Genomic DNA, 20,355 nt, shown 5'->3' on the forward strand with positions numbered 1-20,355 from the left:
AACCGGACAAATTATATTAACATAACACGAAGTTCATCCTTCAACAAGTTCCATCAAAATCCTAGACTAAATATTTAGCTACTCATATCAAAGCAAGATAAAACTACAAAAGTATTCATAATGTGCAAATAAAGATAACAAAGAGAAGATTGAAAAACTCTAATGGTTGATTGCTCTTCTCACACTTGTTCTTGCCTCCAATTCAATCTAAAAACAAACTTAACCTTTGCTTGGGTGAGTTTGTTGAGTTTATAAAGGGTTAGGATAAGTTTCCCCCGATTTACACTTTAATCCCAAAATTTCTGGGCGATTACACAGTCGACCGCGGTCGCGGCAGAACACGGCGCGACCGCGGTGAATCGCAACTATTCTGCCTCAATCTTTTGTCCCATCGCGTTCCAGCCGCGGTCGACCGCGGTTGCGGTGGCCTCTTGTCCAGTCCTCCTTTACCTCTTTCTTGCTTAATTTCGTTTAGGTTCTTCTTGATTGGCCTTATATCCACATTATTGATTCCAAAACACTTCATAGTCTCTTCCTAACTTGGATTAGTCCCTGCAAAGCAAAAGAACACCAATTAGAGTATTTTGTTATCATTTAGCCTTTAAAACACAATAAAGTATGGTACATTTAGAGTGTAAATAGCGTCTATATATCCTACTATCATACACCTAGGTTGCCGATATTGCAACTAAAACATCATACAACTTAAAGCATAATTGAGCAGATTCAAATTAAATTCAATCGCCTTCAAATTTCGGATTCAACTTTATATTAGTAATTCCAACAAGAATCTATGCTACACAATTAATTTCTCACACAAAATTTAAATCTCACATAAAACTCAGTTTCTCCGAAGTGTGACGATGGCGCTTTTAATGTAACTAGTCAAAGGGTACGCGCGTTGCGCGTGTATCCATATCAATGAATATAAAATTCTTAAAAATTATATAAATATTAAATTTATCTGTCCTGAATTATAAAATAAAATTAAATGAAAGCCTTTATGTTTTATAATAGTATAGATAAATAGATAGATATTACAACGCAAGCAAAATCTTATTCAATTTAAATTTCTAATATTAGGAGTCCTACTTAATTCAAATAGAAAATTTTAATAAAATTTTAGATAATTTTAAAGTTTTAAATATTAAAAATTAAATAATTATTTTAATTTATAATACAGTATTAGATGTTTTTGAAATAAAACTTGTTCAACAAACATCTTTGTGGAATCACAGAACCATAATATTTGTAATTCATTTGTTTTATTTGTCATTCACCTAATTATACATTATACATTCTAAAAAATAATATAGAATACCAAATACATTATTTATATATTCTATATGTATTTATTAATACATTATTACTATTATTACTTTTAGTAAAAATAACATTTATTCTTGTGTCATATATACAAATACTATTTTAAGAGTTATTTCAATCATTGTTTTATTATTATTGATGTCTAATATTTTGAAGTCAATAAATTAAAATATTATTTAAATTCTTAATTGGATGTTTTCTAATGCTATACGAATTATACAGACACTACAATAATTAAGCTATACGAATTGTACAAACACTACAATAATTAAGTGAATGAAACAAAAGCTGGAAATAAGAACAAAATCTCATCGTTGTTGACATGCATGAGATCTTTCACCTATTTTCTTTCAATCCTTTTTTTAAAATATTTTTTTCTCTTTAATATAGTACTCCTAATCTGAGTGGAGTTGAAATTTTAAAAACTTTATTAATAAAACAAAACCTTATAAAGTGGATGAAACTTTCCTAGTTTGGATCGAAAAGTATAGGAATTCTAGAATTAAAAAAAGTAAATTCTAAATATAAGGAAAATAATTAAATGAATACTCCTAATTAAGTAAATGCTCCTATATATTAGAAAAATAATTAAATAATTATTGCTAAATATTAGGAGAATGATCTAATGACTATTTTGTCCAATGTGAACTATATTTTAAAAGGGTAAAAAAGACGAAAAACATTTCGCTAAGGGCCTTCGTGCTTTTATTATAGTATAGATACTCGAAATTTCTCCACCAAAATTATTCCGTTCCCATCAATATTCAATTTTTTTCTATTCAAACAAATATGAATCATTGTACATGAGTCGATTTGGAATTCATTCTCTATTTTTCTTTCCTTAATAAATCAAATGAGAAAAGAACAATGTATGGTACATCAACATACAAATTAAAAATAAAATTCGTCAAATTGAATACAAATTTGATATCTACAATAATATACATAGTAAAAACAAATTTCATACAACTAATTATACGGTATACAACTAATTTACAACTTATCTACAACTTTCATACATTATTATTACCCAATTAAGTACAACTACAATATCATACAACTTAAATACAATTTTGATATAAATTTTATACAATATGTATTTTGTATATAATTTGTATATATTTTGTATGCGGTGTATGCTTTTTCCTCTCTAAAATTCCAACTACAACTTTCTCTCTTAATACAATTTTGATACATATCAACAACTTTATGTAAAAAGATAGTATTGATAACTTAAATACAAATTTTATACAATGCTTCATATATTATACAACTAATTTTTAACTTTCATACAATATTCTAATAAAAAAAATACATATAACTACAACAAAATACAATTTATATATAATTATACCACAACTTTACTACAATTTCGTAAGTATATATAATGTCATGTGTTCTTCTTCTTCTTCTTCTTCTTCTTCTTCTTCTTCTTCTTCTTCTTCTTCTTCTTCTTTTTCTTCTTCTTTGTGTTTCAATCTGAAATTTAGCCAAAATCAAGTCTAATCTTCACCAAACACCCTCAAAATTGAGATATAACCTCCAAATAACATTCTCAATTGTTTGCAACAACACCCAGTCCAAGCAAATAATGGTTTTTGAAAATCCAAATTCGAATTCAAAGCTTTTTAATGGTTGTTAATGATGGAGAGTCAAACACCTTCAAAATTTATTGATTGACAATTTTAATTTGAACAACAATTGTGCAACATGAAAGGAAATTGCTAAGTTAAAATTCTATAGTATGATTGAAATCCATTGATGAATTCCATTAAAAAATATATACAACATGAAAAGATAAAAAATAGAGAACATCGGAGGAAGAAAAATTGGGGAAAGAATAGAGAATGAGAGATTGGGAGACAGAGAGAGACGGAGAAAGAGAAAGAGAGCCGGAGAGAGAGAGAGAGAGCGCGTAGGAGGGAGAGAGAATAAGGATGAGAAATAATTGATTCCTTATTCAATTCCTAATATAAAATGATACGCATTTAATTTCTAAAATGTATATAACTGGTAAATTGTATATGCGTTTGTAATTAAGTTGAAACTTGAGTAGGGAGGGTAATAAAGTTTCAAATAGTGTATAGGAAGGTAAAAATCCCATATTTTAATGCATTAGTCCAAATAAATATTATGTGGTAATATAATTGGATTAATTATGTAAGTCCAATATATATGGATAAGTCCACAATGCGTTGGGCTAACCTATTTAATTAGGCTACAACTAATGAGTCCACTTCATTAAGCCTAAAATGTCATCTTTCTAGAGGCTCAGTTTGGTGCCAGATATCAAATGACGTGGTGCGCCAAGTCAAACAGAAGATCCAATAAGGTCATGCCACGTGTCAAAATGACAAGGCATGCCAAGTCAAATTAAAAGGCCAATGAAATCGCGCCACATGTGCAAGTGACATATTCTATCCAATCAAATTGGGCCTTGTCACGCTTCAATCTGACTGGTCGGAAAGAGTTTGGTCTCATTGCAACTCTTCCCTTCCACAACTATAAATATGAGTCTTTATAACTTAGAAAAAATACCATAAGTTATAAAAATAAGCAAGAGAGAGCTCGTGGATCACACGACATAAATTTCTGTGCAAGTCTCAAGCTTCAAGCAATCAAGCTCAAGTTCAAGAAATCAAGTTCAAGCTTAAGAACGAAGAACAAATCAAGGTTTAAGGAGTACGAGTTCAAATCAAAGTTCATACTAGTTGAATTCAAGATCATCATCCGTGACAACAAATATAGATTCAAGATCAAACTTAAAGGCCCTTGAATTTATTTACTATTGGAAAAAAGAATTAGAAGAATCATAGAGATTGTAACGCTCAAATTATTTAAAATCAAATACTACGATTGTTGCAATATTTTTTTGTCTCGATTATTTTCTTGATGCAATTTACTGTCTACAAATTATGGCACACCCAGTTGGACCAGTTCTACCCTTTATCTCTTCCTCTTGTAAATCAAAAACTCCAAGTTTTAAAATTTATTTATTGCGATGGTCAAGTACTTCAAGTCTCATCTTCAAGTTTCGGCAAGCCTACACCCCGACAAACCTTGAAGCAGAGGGCATTTGTAGACATCAAAATGTTAACGGATCAAGATAAATCCTAAATTTAAGATACTACAAGATTCTTGAAATCCTAGAAGTCTATTAGGGCTGCTTGGAAGTTAGTCTTCGCTAAACCCTAACTCATACCTAAATAAAGGGATATATATTCCCTTGAAGAGGCGTCTCAAAAATCACATAAACTCTTGGGATATTCACAAAGAGATCAAAATATGGCCGGATACTTCATGATAATCAAATAGTTCAAGAAGCTGGAGATCAAATACATCCCCAGGAGATCTGCATCATCCTACATTCGAGAAATATGATGCTTCAGCCCTCGAATCACAGAGATAATCAGGAGAAAAGAATCGAGGGAGAAACAGAATTGTACTCGTAATTGGTTAGTAAAAATATTTTTCTCTTATTTTGTGATTGCAATTTATTTTTCATATCTTGAAAATTTATTGTAAATAAATTTTACAAATTATAAGAGGTAAGGAGATGGAAGAAATGACGACTTTTTGTGAAACTTGAAAATGTACAGATTATATAAAGATTATCATATAAATATTTTTAATGGGAGATGACCAGATTAAGAGGAGGTGGCAGACCTACTTTCATAAACTTCTAAGTGAAGAAGGGGATCAGGATATTATACTTGGGGATTCGAGGAATGCCGACAGTCACCATGAATTAAGTAATTGTAGGGACATTGAGATCGATGAAGTCATGAAGGCAATGCGTAAGATGAGAAGGGGCAGAGCTACCGGGCTAGACGAAATTCTGGTTGAACTGTGGAGGTGTGTGGGTAGAGCAGGCTTGGAATGGCTTACTGCATTGTTTAATGTTATATTCAAGACTAATAGGATGCCTGAAGAGTGGAGGTGGAGTACAATGGTCCCGTTGTATAACAACAAAGGTGATGTACAGAGCTGTAACAACTATAGGGGCATCAAATTACTAAGTCATACCATGAAAGTTTGGGAGAGAGTGGTAGAAATGAGAGTGCGAAGGACGGTGTCTATTTCAGACAACCAGTTCGGGTTCATGCCGGGACGATCTACCACAGAAGCTATCCACCTTATTAGGAGGATGGTGGAACAGTACAGAGATAGGAAGAAGGATCTCCACATGGTGTTTATTGATCTGGAGAAAGCGTACGATAAGGTTCCTAGGGAGGTCTTATGGAGCTGCTTAGAGGATAAAGGGGTCCCGATTGACTATATTAGGGTGATTAAAGACATATATGATGGAGATAAGACTCAAGTTAGGACAGTAGGAGGCGACTCTGAACACTTTCCAGTTATTACGGGGTTGCACCAAGGGTCTGCGCTCAGCCCATTCCTATTTGCCCTGGTGATGGATGCACTGACTCATCATATTCAAGGGGAGGTGCCATGGTGCATGCTATTTGCTGATGACATTATTCTAATTGACGAGACACGAGGCGGCGTCAACGAGAGGCTAGAGATTTGGAGACATGCTCTTGAGTCTAAAGGTTTCAAGTTGAGCAGGACGAAGACGGAATACCTCGAGTGCAAATTTGGAGTTGAGCCGACGGAAGCGGGAGTTGAAGTGAGGCTTGACTCTCAAGTCATTCCCAAGAGAGGTAGTTTCAAGTACCTTGGATCGGTTATTCAGGGGATCGGGGAGATTGACGAGGATGTCACACACCGTATAGGGGTGGGGTGGATGAAGTGGAGGTTAGCGTCGGGAGTCTTGTGTGACAAGAAAGTGCCACCGTTACTAAAAGGTAAGTTTTATAGAGCAGTGGTTAGGCCTGCCATGTTATATGGAACTGAATGTTGGCCGGTAAAGAACTCACACATCCAGAAGATGAAAGTAGCAGAGATGAGGATGTTGAGGTGGATGTGCGGGCATACAAGGATGGATAAGATTAGGAATGAAGATATTCGAGAGAAGGTGGGTGTGGCCCCCATGGAGGACAAGATGCGGGAAGTAAGACTCAGATGGTTCGGGCACATTCAAGAGGAGGAGCACTGATGCACCGGTGAGGAGGTGTGAGCGACTGGCTGTAGTGGGCACGCGGAGAGGTAGAGGGCGACCTAAGAAGTATTGGGGAGAGGTGATCAGACAGGACATGGCGCGACTTAGGATTACTGAGGACATGGCCCTTGACAGGGAATTATGGAGGTCGAGCATTAAGGTTGTAGGTTAGGGGAGAGTTGGGAATATTTCTACAGCACAATAGAGTGAGACTAGCCAGTTAGGAGTTAGACTAAGAATGTCATTGGTCGTCTATTGATGCAGGGCTTTACCTTCTAGTTTTACTATACCAGCCATCTATTTCGTATTTCGTATTCTGTATTTCATATCTCTTATATATTGCTGTTATTTTATTATGCATTTTTATGTCACTAATATATCGGCTCCTGTTACTTTTTTGAGCCGAGGGTCTCCTGGAAACAGCCTTTCTACCCTTCGGGGTAAGGGTAAGGTCTGCGTACATATTACCCTCCCCAGACCCCACTTGTGGGATTATACTGGATCATTGTTGTTGTTGTTGTTGTATTGTCATGCGACAAATATTAATATAAGATTGTTAGGTAACGAAAATTAATGTAGAAATTATTACATAGTAGATAATTTTGTCTACTTAAATAATTATATAATTATCGATGATTTCGAACGGAATAAGCTGCGAGTAGTGTTCTAGCTCCCATTGAACTCTCCTCATCGACTAAAACTTCTACTAATATTAAAAAGAGTGTAAACTTATCTCCAAGGATGGAAAGATCTTCCACAACAAAAAAAATACATGTCGTTTGTATTCATCACTAACCAACTACCACTACCTTGGTCATGATTCCAGCCATATGGGTCATCTCGGAGCAATCCCCCGGGTTCTAGACCCAGGAGTCAATTTTCTTGTACGAGCATTTAGTACATATATCAGTCTGTGAAAGAGTGAAAGGGTCACCACTGCTGAGGATACCCTAATCTTAGATAAGTCGTCTGATGACTCGCCGCAGCTCATTGCTATGGTTACACACAAGGATACTATTTTCCAAAAGCTCCGCAAGAGCCTTTTTTTGTTTATCTTTCTTAAATCTGTCAATCAAATTCTTCATATTTGAAGCACAGGAAAGATTTGACTAAAAATCATGACCTAAAATTCTTTTCCTCACATCGAATTATGAACAAAAAAATTGATGCTTTCAAGGATGGAGATTCTAAGACATTATATTCGACATTCACCCTCGCTTGAAAGCCTTTCATTTATAGACCCCATACTGCTTCATTTAGTTGCACTATCATAAAGAAAGGGATTTTTTTTGGAATCAATCACCTAAACTTGTTTTTCTTTGTTGCTTAGGATTTGGTTTGGGTTCAGCTCCTGCTAATCAAAATAAAATATCATGTCGAGGCTTTTTTTCATGCGGTTTTCAATAATACACTTAAAGGGGTATTTTCATCTTTCAAGTAATAATTTAGTAATTACCAAAAAAAAGAAGTAATAATTTAGTAATTACCAAAAAAGTAATAATTTAGTAATTACTAAAAAAGTAATAATTTAGTATTCGAATTATGATGTAATATTATAATATTTAGATATGCATTAAAATTCTTTAATTATAATAACACACCAACAACAACAACAACAACAACGACCCAGTATAATCCAACAAGTGGGGTCTGGGGAGGGTAATATGTACGCAGACCTTACCCCTACCCCGAAGGGTAGATAGACTGTTTCCAGGAGACCCTCGGCTCAAAAAAAGCAACAGGAGCCGATATATTAGTACCATAAAAATGCATAATAAAATAACAACAATATAAGAGATATGAAATACAGAATACGAAATACGAAATAGATGGCTGGTATAGTAAAACTAGCAGGTAAAGCCCTGCATCAATAGACGACTAATGACATTCTTAGTCTAACTTCTAACTGGCTAGTCTCACTCTATTGTGCTGTAGAAATATTCACACTTTCCCCTAACCTACAACCTTAATGCTCGACCTCCATAATTCCCTGTCAAGGGCCATGTCCTCAGTAATCCTAAGTCGCGCCATGTCCTGTCTGATCACCTCTCCCCAATACTTCTTAGGTCGCCCTCTACCTCTCCGCGTGCCCACTACAGCCAGTCGCTCACACCTCCTCACCGGTGCATCAGTGCTCCTCCTCTGAATGTGCCCGAACCATCTGAGTCTTACTTCCCGCATCTTGTCCTCCATGGGGGCCACGCCCACCTTCTCTCGAATATCTTCATTCCTAATCTTATCCATCCTTGTATGCCCGCACATCCACCTCAACATCCTCATCTCTGCTACTTTCATCTTCTGGATGTGTGAGTTCTTTACCGGCCAACATTCAGTTCCATATAACATGGCAGGCCTAACCACTGCTCTATAAAACTTACCTTTTAGTAACGGTGGCACTTTCTTGTCACACAAGACTCCCGACGCTAACCTCCACTTCATCCACCCCACCCCTATACGGTGTGTGACATCCTCGTCAATCTCCCCGATCCCCTGAATAACCGATCCAAGGTACTTGAAACTACCCCTCTTGGGAATGACTTGAGAGTCAAGCCTCACTTCAACTCCCGCTTCCGTCGGCTCAACTCCAAATTTGCACTCGAGGTATTCCGTCTTCGTCCTGCTCAACTTGAAACCTTTAGACTCAAGAGCATGTCTCCAAATCTCTAGCCTCTCGTTGACGCCGCCTCGTGTCTCGTCAATTAGAATAATGTCATCAGCAAATAGCATGCACCATGGCACCTCCCCTTGAATATGATGAGTCAGTGCATCCATCACCAGGGCAAATAGGAATGGGCTGAGCGCAGACCCTTGGTGCAACCCCGTAATAACTGGAAAGTGTTCAGAGTCGCCTCCTACTGTCCTAACCCGAGTCTTAGCTCCAGCATACATGTCTTTAATCACCCTAATATAGTCAACCGGGACCCCTTTATCCTCTAAGCAGCTCCATAAGACCTCCCTAGGAACCCTATCGTACGCTTTCTCCAGATCAATAAACACCATGTGGAGATCCTTCTTCCTATCCCTGTACTGTTCCACCATCCTCCTAATAAGGTGGATAGCTTCTGTGGTAGATCGCCCCGGCATGAACCCGAACTGGTTGTCTGAAATAGACACCGTCCTTCGCACTCTCATTTCTACCACTCTCTCCCAAACTTTCATGGTATGACTTAGTAATTTGATGCCCCTATAGTTGTTACAGCTCTGGACATCACCTTTGTTCTTATACAACGGGACCATTGTACTCCACCTCCACTCTTCAGGCATCCTATTAGTCTTGAATATAACACTAAACAATGCAGTAAGCCATTCCAAGCCTGCTCTACCCACACACCTCCACAGTTCAACCGGAATTTCGTCTGCAAAATTCCCAATCCTACTTTCTCGGGGTCTCTTCTTTCTTCTGAAATAATAAATATATTTCTACCACAATACAAATTCCTCAATCCATTCAGATCATTCTTAATTCCGTCGACGTCCCAAAAAGATCCAATTTTTAGGTTTTCTCACAATTCTACCGGCGAATATTCCGAAACAATGCCTCCGAGAGCTGTAAAGAGGACGCCGACAGGATCCGGAACGAAACGGGGCGGCCGGACAAACCGAGGGACACCTAAATCAAAGGAAAAACAACCGGTAGTGATGGCGGATGAACCGGTAAAAGTTGAGGTTTCTGCAGCGGAAGAGGAGAAGAAGCAGGAGCTGAAACAAGAATTGAAGGCGGAGCAACCGGTGGCCGAGGAGAAATCCGAGCTTGAAAAGCCGGTCAAAGTGGAGCCGGAGGTGAAATCTGTGGAGAAGAGTAAGTATTAAAGTACTAATTTTTAGCAAATTGGTTTTTATGAGCTTTCTAGATGATTTTTGCTTTAGAGATTTTGATTTGCTTGTTAGTGTGTGCATAGTTTTTCGGCCTATTATATTAAATTTCAATTAATTTTTTAATGAAGTATATAAAGTTTAGTACTGAAGAATGTTGTATTTTTCGGTGTCTCCTCTGTTATAGTAATTCCAATTCTTGTTAATTAATCACTATAAAGAATTTGACCCAAAAGGATGTCGGTAGTCCTTCTTGTTCTAGTAATTTGATTTTTTTTGCTTATTAGTATAGAAAATATATTATTGAAAAATTATTGTAGTATAGGGACAAAAACGTAGTTGCTTTTATGGGTGTGGTTCTCATAATCACAGCAAGCTTTTGGTGGAGATGCTAGAATAAATAAAAGAAAAAAAATGTCCTAGAAAGGGTGGTTATGGGAGGAAGGTTCAGAAGTATATGGCCTTTCCTCTGTCAGAAAGGGGTCATTAGATGATATGGCCTGCTAAGTCTTAATTGATACATGTTCATCCAAATTTGTATTTTCTGCTTTGGTGTTGGTGATTCTTTGTTAGAGCCAGTATGAAGAAAGCTAAATCATGATGATCAGCCATTGTATGGGGATATTTTATCCCCATATAATGTTTTTTTTTGGATACCAGTAGCATGTTTTTGTGTTGATTTTCTGTTTTTTTACCTTAATTTATTTTGTAAATCTTTGCTGGGAGAATAGAATATACCTATTTAAGCTATAGGTGCAGTGCATATGACAGTAAAGGAACCCGTGTCGTCCACCTCTATGAGCGAAAGGTTTGGTAACGTTTATAATTATAGAAAACTATAGAGAAAGTGTAGCTTCAGGATTCATTTGTAGTGGTGGATGGATCAAAGGATTGTTTATTCTTCATCTTCAACAAAGGAGAAACAATGATGAAGGGTTAAAGTGCCAAGAGTAGCTATGTTCTGGTGACCTTGGAACATGAGTCTTTCCTTTGAAATTCTTTTCTGTCCAGGGTTGTAAATCTCTTTTGGAGCATGTTTTCTTGATCAAGATATTGCTTTTATTTCTCTATATAGTTTCAAGTTCTTGACGGCTATCAGGACTTAACTGTGAATCTGGTTAAATGGGTCATCGGGCTAGATGCTTCTATTTCAGTTTTTTCACTGGCCTGGATGGCTATTTTTTGATGGCAGCGGACGATGTGAAAGATTCAGATGAATATGAAAAAGGCGAACGCTTAGATTTGGATGATAATGATCCTGAATATGAACCCGAAGAGTATGGCGCTGTTGATTATGACGAGAGAGGAATTGAACATGAGGATGTTCAGGAAGAGGGTTATGAAATAGAGGAAGATCCCCAAGAGGGAGATGATGGTGAGGAGGAGGAGGAAGGTGACATGGTTGAAGATGATGTTGAAGATATGCACGAGGAAATTGAGGGTGAGGAAGATGGCGAGCATGCAGAAGGAGAGGAGCATGCAGAGATGGTTGATGCAGCTGAGGATGAAGAACATCATGAAGTTGTTAAAGAAAGACTTAAGAGGAAGGAATTTGAAGTTTTTGTTGGTGGCTTGGACAAGGATGCTACTGAGGATGATCTCAGGAAAGTTTTCAGTCAAGTTGGTGAGGTCACAGAAGTGAGACTCTTAATGAATCCTCAGACAAAGAAGAATAAAGGATTTGCATTCCTGCGTTTTGCAACAGTGGAACAAGCAAAACGAGCTTGTATTGAGCTGAAAAATCCAGTGGTACACTCTTGATTCTGTTGTTATCATGGTCACTGATGTTTATTACTTGATAAAGCTTATTTCGTAACAACCCAACTTCCAGGTGAATGGCAAAAAATGTGGTGTTTCCCCAAGTCAGGACAGTGATACCCTATTTTTGGGTAACATATGCAAATCTTGGACAAAAGAAGCCGTAAGTAGACTCCAGAAAATTCACATTGTCATCAAACAATTGACTTTTTAGGTTCATAGAGTTGCTAAATTACTGTCTGATTTATGTTTACTTCCACTCCAGTTAAAAGAGAAGTTGAAGCATTATGGCGTTAATAATGTTGAGGATTTGACATTGGTTGAAGACACTAATAATGAGGGTATGAATCGAGGCTTTGCTTTTCTGGAGTTCTCTTCACGCTCAGAGGCCATGGATGCATTTAAACGTCTACAGAAGAGAGATATTGTGTTTGGAGTTGATAGGCCTGCCAAGGTTTCTTTTGCAGATTCATTCATTGACCCTGGAGATGAAATTATGGCACAGGTAAGCCTTTTGGACCCATTTATCTGCTTTTGAATAGGACTGTGGCCCTGGTTAAGTTTGGGCTAACATATCTTCAAATGGAGTCGAAGTTTGGCTAATATATCTTCCAAAGGGAATCGGTTATGCTTACCTTATTGGAGGAGCTTTGGCATTTTGCAACGGACTGTATGTGGTATAACCTGTTTTTAAACTTGTCATTGACATAGTTTATCCATTGATGGTTTACTTTTGGCCCTCGTAATTTAGTACCTTATGCTTCAACAGGAAAGAAAGATGGGTGCGACCAGTTATTGTATTTACTTGTAGTTCAGTGAGAGTGGATAAGTGTTGTTCTCAGAATTACTTTTTTGCAGTCTGAGGCTCCTCTCTATTTTTTGTCTCCCTTTGTTGGTTTTCTTGGTCGCGTTGGGTAAGCAGAGTGTAGCCAATTGAGTTTGATTTTTTCTTTCCATGAAGGTGCTCTTCTGATGATGTAGCTTTAATGTAGATCTTGCAGAGCAGGAATTAGATATTTGACTATTAATGATTGTGTATCGATTTCAGGTTAAAACAGTTTTTATCGATGGTCTTTCTGCATCTTGGGATGAGGATCGTGTGAGGGATCTTCTTAAAGAATATGGCAATATTGAAAAAATTGAGCTAGCCCGTAATATGCCTTCAGCCAAGAGAAAGGATTTTGGATTTGTCAGTTTTGACACTCATGAAGCTGCAGTTATTTGTGCCAAAAGCATTAATAATGAAGAGTTGGGTGAAGGAGATAAGAAGGTCTGTTTTTTGTCTTGAAGTTGTATCTGAACATGTCATTCTTGTGTGTGCCTGCTTATAATTGTATATTCCAGGTTAAAGTTAGGGCCAGATTATCGAGGCCACTTCAGAGAGGAAGAGGGAGATATGGCGCACGTGATATGCGACCTCGACATGGGTTGATGCGTGGTCCTCGTGCTCCATGGGGTCGTCCAGTCCCACATAGACTCCCTGTTCGTGGATCTAGAGTTAGTACACGTGTCCCTCCCCTTGCTGATCGTAGTTTCAAACGACCTGCCGCAATGAGGGATAGGCGACCGGTTATGGCTGTGGCTCCGAGGGGCAGACCTGTGGCTCCGAGGGGCAGACCTGTGGCTCCATTATCGAGCAGGTCTTATGACCGGAGACCACCTGGTAGGGATTAGTTCTGAACTTTTTTATTTGCTCTGCTGTTTCTGCTCTACTTTCTTTCTAGATAACTAAAACTGAATTGCAGTTCACTCGTACCCAAAGAGTAAGAGGGAGTATGCACGGCATGAGGAAATTCCTCCTCCTAGAAGCAGAGCCGCAGTGGACTATCCTTCTAGATTTCCTTCCGACAGACGCAGCTCCTACAGGGATGACTATTCGTCTCGTAGCTCTGGTTACCCTGATTTTCCTAGAGGTACTGCTCGCACATCAACAAGGAGAGCTTATGTTGATGATGGATATGAAGAACGGTATGAAAGGCCTCCTCCTGCTTATCGTGAGGGGCGAGGTAGGGAATATGATTCCATATCTGGTTCCAAACGTTCATACAGTTCACTGGTATGTAATTTCCACCTGAATGTCAGATATTATTTAATACAGTGGGTTACCATTATAAAAAAAGTTATTTAATAAAGTGGGATGTTGATTTTTGTAACTTTCTTAAACTGCTTAAGATGTAAGATCTGATTTAGTGTCTATTCCACATGTTAGGATGAGGTCCCTCCCCGCTATGCTGAAGCAGGAGTCCGCACTTCTCGTTCTCGTTTGGATTATGAACTTGGTGGTGCGAGTGGCACACAGTATGGGGATTATAGTGACAGGTGTGCTGCTTTTGTAATTGAGATGATAATTGTTAACTCCCTTGCAATTTTGAGTGTTATACTGATTTCCTGTTACTGAATATAGCAGTAGGTTAGGGAGATCAAATCTTGGATATAGTGGCAGCCGGAGTTCCCTTTCTGGGCAAGATTCTCATGGAATGTATAGCAGTCGTCAGGGAGGCTATGGCGGAGGTGAGTTGTTAGTGTTCTTTGTAAAACCTTGGTGCTCATGTGAACTGTTTTAGGTTTACAGTGATATTATAGGGTTGGCTATGGATACTTTTCTTAATTTTTTTTTTTTTGGGGTTTACAGGCTCTTATGGGGGCAGTGATATCAGTGGAATGTATTCATCTGGCTATGGTGGTGATTACGTGTCTCGTGGCAGTGATGTATGCTTCATTTTGATGATTATTTGGCTGGAGCTTTTGTGTTTACTGCTGATCACCGTATTTACGTTCTACTTTCTCAAAATTTTCAGGCTGGTGGTAGCTCTTATTCATCAGCCTATTCCAGTCGTGGCATGGGTGGTAGTGGTTATATGGGTAGTGGTGGTTCTGGATCTTATTACTAAGGTATGTCACATGTTTAAAGCTGTCTTATTTGATAGGATTTTTGATTCTTATGAATTGAGGATCTTACTGCGCGAGCATTCTTTCTCCCTGTTTAGTTGTGGGGAAGGGGGAGTTAGGAAGTTTATACTTATGTTTCTTCATAAGAGCTGCAGTTGAAGATGAGGAGCATTCAGTCACCACAAGTTTGTTTATGGTACAGATTTGAGTTGGACAAAGAGACTACAGTTGGATGTGTATATCCGGAAGCTCTATGCAATGAGATCCCACTGGAAGAAGCTGAGTTAATCTATTATTTGTAGCCTCATTGTATAAGTAGGGCAAGACTATCTAAGTTTTAGGTTATGTTGCTCCAGAGCATGTTGGATTCTACTGTGGGGAAAAGCGACATCTGTTCCTTTCCTGCTGTAAGGAAACATAAGCCTCTTTTAGAGTAAACACACACTGGTGTTTAAACATGCAATATTTTGTTATGGTATCTCCATGTAACAATTTACTGGGTTAATGGAGGAGGTATGCTGCATCATTATTTCAAGAGCAAATGATTCATGAAAGTGCAAGTTACGAATTATCTGGTTAAGATCCTCTGGGTGTATTGCATTGAGGATCATTAGGGTAGTTTCTGACAGTATTCTATCCAGTTTGATATTCTCCACACAAAGTTAAACCTTCTGGACTGCTAGGGAATGCGTAGTGTCAATAAAGAGATTCGTTTATGTTATCAAAGTATCCGGTATTGTATTTAACTTAATGGATTGACAAGCCTTCCAAAGTATCATCAAGATTGTTTCTGAAGGTGCGGGATTATGGTTTCAATAACGGAAAATTCGATTAGATATGCTTGGCAGATTATGCTATGCAATCTTGAAGCAAAAAGAATAAAGTCATTTGTTTGTCGGTAGCTCAATTTACAAGACCAAAATTTGTGCTTGAGCAGAAAGAAAGAAATTGATTTGTGATGTGTGTCCGCCAACCCCATTAATTGTGAATCCTCTATGCTTGTTTTCTTGGTGCTTCTATTTTGTTGCTATTGTGAGATGCTACATAAGTTCTTATCATTGGGCATAAAATATTGTTGCCTGGTGCCTCAACACCTCCCAGCTCTTGAACTATTTTCTGCAGCAAGGTTGAGTCATTGCTTATGTGATGCCTATTGGCTCCCTAATGAGATTATGCTTTCAGTTGTTGTACATTTTGTGAGCTGAAGTTGATTTTAATAGAGGTAACTAAGAACTAGAGATGCAATAAGTTGGTCATTCTTATATGCGTGGGGACAAAGGAATTTGAGGATTTGCACTGTGCTGCTTGAGTTTGTTTTGTTCTTTCATTACTGGAAGCTCTCTAATTTAGTAGCTCCGTTGTGAATAGGATGATCAAACCCTTGGAAAAGAAATGTAGTTTAAAATTACCAAGGGGATCAAGGTATAATATTTACTAAGATGAAATGGTAGTTTTACAGGTTCTGTTGTCGAGTGAATGCGACAATTCATGAAACTGCTAGTCTTGTTACTTGTAGAACGGTAAAGGGTCAGAGAGTTTTATAACTTAGTACTAGCTAATGGCACCGGATATGAGGGCAGCTTTCTTTGCTTGTGCAATTGCATTTGTTAACTGATTTTGATGTTACAGTTGCAGGCTTGCTTCAGCTGGGTGCACTTTTCTTCTTCCTTTTATCTGTTTGATAGCTTCGAACATTATTCTTGTACGGTGTTTCCGAGAGTGAGCGTACTTTCAGATACATACATAGATACATGCGCATTGAGATCAGGTTTTTGTAATCAGTAGCATTACGATAATGATGAAAGCTAAAAGCTGTTCTTGCATTTCAACTTTTGTTTGAACTTTCTTGGATGTGCTTGCACCCGATATTTGTATTTAAGAGCATAGTTGAAAAAAAGATGCAGTTAATTCCCGATAAAAGAAGATTCTGGTCTCTGGTAAACAACTTAAGACATTTTGTCTCTCTTTCTCTGTTGTGGATTGTTTTTAGGTTAATTTCGCGCAGGAAGAAGATAGCAGATGGACTTCTACCAAGTTTTAAGTTGGAATTGAACTTGAGATCTCCAAGTTATTACTTCCATGCTTCAACCACGTTATGTTAACTAGCTTCAATATATATAGACTAGTAAATTTACCCGCGCGAGAGCGCTGAATTTGCAGAGAGATCAATATGGTAATAATAAATTTAGCTACTACTTGATCATCCCAAAAAACAAACAAACACGAGAGATCATTTTCTCGGGATGTATAGTTAAATATATATTACAAAGGAAGATCATTAAGTTCCATCTATCAAGAAAGATCCAAGGAATATTAAAAAATCTCAAATTAAATTAAAGTTAAGTATCCAAAGAATATCTAAAAACTCGAATTAAATTAAAGTTACATATCTTTCATCTAATTACACAAACAAAGAATTTAAATCATTATCATCATATAAAAAGCAAATGACAAATACAAAGTTCCAATATAAGGATGTATTCTCATCTTCTCCGTCGAACAAAAGGGAAAAGAGGGCCAAAAAGATATTCTAAAGACTACATAAATGGGTGTTAATATATCTAGTAAATAAACAATACAGGGGAAGAGGAAATTATAATACTTTAAAAAATTGTAGTGGAGGAAAAGAGTTAAGTTATCGTACATTTTGGACTTTTAAAAATAAAGTAAATAGGAGAAAAAAAGATAAATAAGTTTTTCTTTTCCTCCAAGAGATGTGCCAAATAAGTAAAATATTACTATATTGTTTGAAAGAATTGAAATCAATAAAAAAGTTAGTTTAACACATTTACAAAAATTGCCGAGCAGCCACCCTGGCTCTTGTCGTTTTTAAAGGTTTATCTTCAGTATGCCTTCCCTTCACTATCTATTATAGAACCTTGTTCTTGGAAATTGGCGGGACCAAGGAAATCAAATGAAATTATCCAAAAAAACTAACATAACATACCATGAAGGAAAAGTATTTAGTTAGTTATATTCAACTCCTTTCGTGTTTGCATTATATTATAGCAGAGGTAGACATAAGCCTTACCACCAAACTATCAATCTCAAATTATTACAAATATGAAAGACGCACAGAATATACAGTAATTGATGCCATAGCACAATGCTATTAAGAAGAAAAAAATCAACAATTCAGTTCAGGGGCGGCTCAAGAAAAGTTGTGGCCTAAAGCCACACTTTATTAAGAAGCCTTAAGCTTATATTTTATTTTAACTCTATTTTGTCTAGCTTTTTGAGATGTAAAATTATTAATGATATGTATATAATTTATGTAATCCTTCTTTTCTATTTGAAAATATAATTAACTCATTTAATCTTTTTTGAGATTATTGTTTAATGAAATCCTCTTTTAGATTGTATTAAAGTTTCAATAACCTTTTTTAAGTTGAGTAAGCTGTTGACATATTTGAATTCTAATATATAATGCGGAAAAAAGTACATCCATGAAGTGAAAACAAACAAAAAATGCAAAGCAAAGTTTAATTAATTTTGATTGTTATGTGCGTGCTTGAAAACTTAAGAAATAGTAATGACTAATAACAATGAATGTCCAGTTTAATTTATTCATTGTCCTTGTTTTGACAGAATAAGCTTTATAGGAGAACCCAAAAAAAAAGTACAAGTTTTATAATGAAAAAAAGGAGAAAAAGATATTAATTGCATACGGTAAATTAGCCAACATTCATTATTAATCCTTGAGTAAACACATCTTCTATAAATATTTTATACTATTTATCTTATATTATTCAATATTTTTGAAACAAAATTAATCATAAAAACATAATTAAAAAAATGGGGCCCCACAAATTGGGGGCCTAAAGCCATGGCCTTAGGTGCTTGGCCCTTCAGCCAGCGTTGATTCAGTTACAAGGAGACCTTGAGATTATTTCATATGGTTCTAATTATTTATCTATTGGACTCGATTTCACTTCACTCACTATTTTCTACCATTCTTCCAAAAATTACATACTATCACAAAGAATTTTATTATCAAGAATTCAAATTGCTGTTTCCAAGAATAGGAAAATGAACAGAAAAAGGACAACTAAAAAAGATTAACCTTTTTCCCCTAACAAAGATGCAATGAATACAAGAAGAAAACTCAAATATAATTGCACAGATAATTTTGTATAGAAAGATGAGCACATTGCGTTTGGACATAAGAATTAGAAAATTCTAAAATAGGGTGAAAAAATTTTCAATTGAAAATGGTATTTGAAATTTAGAGTTGTGTTTGGACATGAATATGATTTTGGGTTATTTTTGAAGTTTTGTGAGTGAAAATTTTGCAAAATACATCTTCAAGTGATATTTGATTTTTTTTTTGAACAAACGCTGATTTCGAAAAAAAATTAAATTTCTTTGAAAAAAAGGGAAAATTTGTTATGTCTAAACGGGCTCTGACATTGCAGAAATGTCAAAAGATATCTTCCAAGTTGTGCAGCAACTCCCCTTCTCCTTTACATCAGATCAGAAAGGTTATGGGAGAAAATATTTTGTTGGAGGATAAGTCACATTCGATATGGTTAATTTTTATTTTTTATTTTTTATGTATCTGGTGCCAACCTTGACTTCAAGTGATTTTTGGGATGGGGTGTAATAAAGAGAATTTATGAAGTGACTTTAAGTTTTTTAAAATTTTAGTTGAATGAAGTAAAAATAAATCCAAAAAAAGGAGATAAAAGATAAATAGGATCCTTGACCTAGGAGAGGTACCAAGTCTATCCTTTTTTTTTTTTCATTCCCTCATTTATACAAATATATATAGATATAGATTTAGCTCAAGAGCTTAAATGAAGGTACTAACCCATCTACGATGTCGCTAATTTAAGTGCTATGACGAGGGTAACAACACTTTGAATCTCTAAAACGCCAATACCTCTTATTTAATTACCTTTAGTTGAAACATAGATACTAAAGCCAGAGGGGGTGTGCGTGGGAGATGATGAATACTCCCAAGGAAATTAAATTTCCCAGGAGATATGCAATTTTCCTCGTAATCAAAGGAGTCGAATTTGAATAAAATCGTATTTGATCTCATCCAAATCTAACTCATCAGAATTGTTGAAAATAAACAAAATGAATATAACAAATGGCGATAATTTTAAGGTATTATATATCAGTTGAAAATGCAAAAACCTTCTAAAGTTAGAGAATCTCAAATTACTGTATATCGAAATGATTTTGAACCAAATAATACAAGGATTTATATAACCAAAATTTCAATTAGCTTAGGATTGAAACATAATCTTTGTAATGTATTATTCCTCTTTCCGTTAATGTTGACCGCACTGCGGATCTTGCCTGTATTTATCGGGAAGCAGAAAGGCAACAAAACAATGACTTTTTGTAGTCAATTAAGATCACAACTTATGACTCCGCAGTCTTACGATACTAGTGGGGAATGGCCCGTGCTGAGCTCGGAACCAAACTTCATAAAATTAGCAGCTTATATTAATTTATAAAAAAAATAGATTACTTTCTATAGGGAGCAACTTGTGTTA

General features: G+C 36.3%; 1 protein-coding gene across 4 annotated transcripts; it reads left to right on the forward strand.

Moving 5' to 3' along the window:
- Positions 1-9,748: 9,748 nt before the first annotated feature.
- LOC104213308 (uncharacterized) lies at positions 9,749-16,677 on the forward strand. 4 transcript variants are annotated; one of them, XM_009762783.2, is made up of 12 exons: positions 9,749-10,187; positions 11,394-11,950; positions 12,033-12,122; positions 12,225-12,464; positions 13,008-13,229; positions 13,304-13,622; positions 13,705-14,015; positions 14,169-14,278; positions 14,364-14,470; positions 14,592-14,668; positions 14,758-14,851; positions 16,478-16,677. In XM_009762783.2, exons 1-11 carry the CDS (start codon positions 9,923-9,925, stop codon positions 14,848-14,850), a joined length of 2,391 nt encoding a protein of 796 aa, XP_009761085.1. In that variant the 5' UTR covers positions 9,749-9,922; the 3' UTR covers position 14,851; positions 16,478-16,677. The 4 variants fall into 4 exon arrangements, with proteins under 4 accessions (XP_009761085.1, XP_009761084.1, XP_009761083.1 ...); XM_009762782.2 differs by lacking the exon at positions 16,478-16,677 and adding an exon at positions 15,004-15,643; XM_009762781.2 differs by lacking the exon at positions 16,478-16,677 and adding an exon at positions 15,051-15,643.
- Positions 16,678-20,355: the final 3,678 nt, after the last annotated feature.

This window comes from Nicotiana sylvestris, chromosome 1 (assembly GCF_000393655.2).
Source record: "Nicotiana sylvestris chromosome 1, ASM39365v2, whole genome shotgun sequence".
Taxonomy (NCBI): domain Eukaryota; kingdom Viridiplantae; phylum Streptophyta; class Magnoliopsida; order Solanales; family Solanaceae; genus Nicotiana; species Nicotiana sylvestris.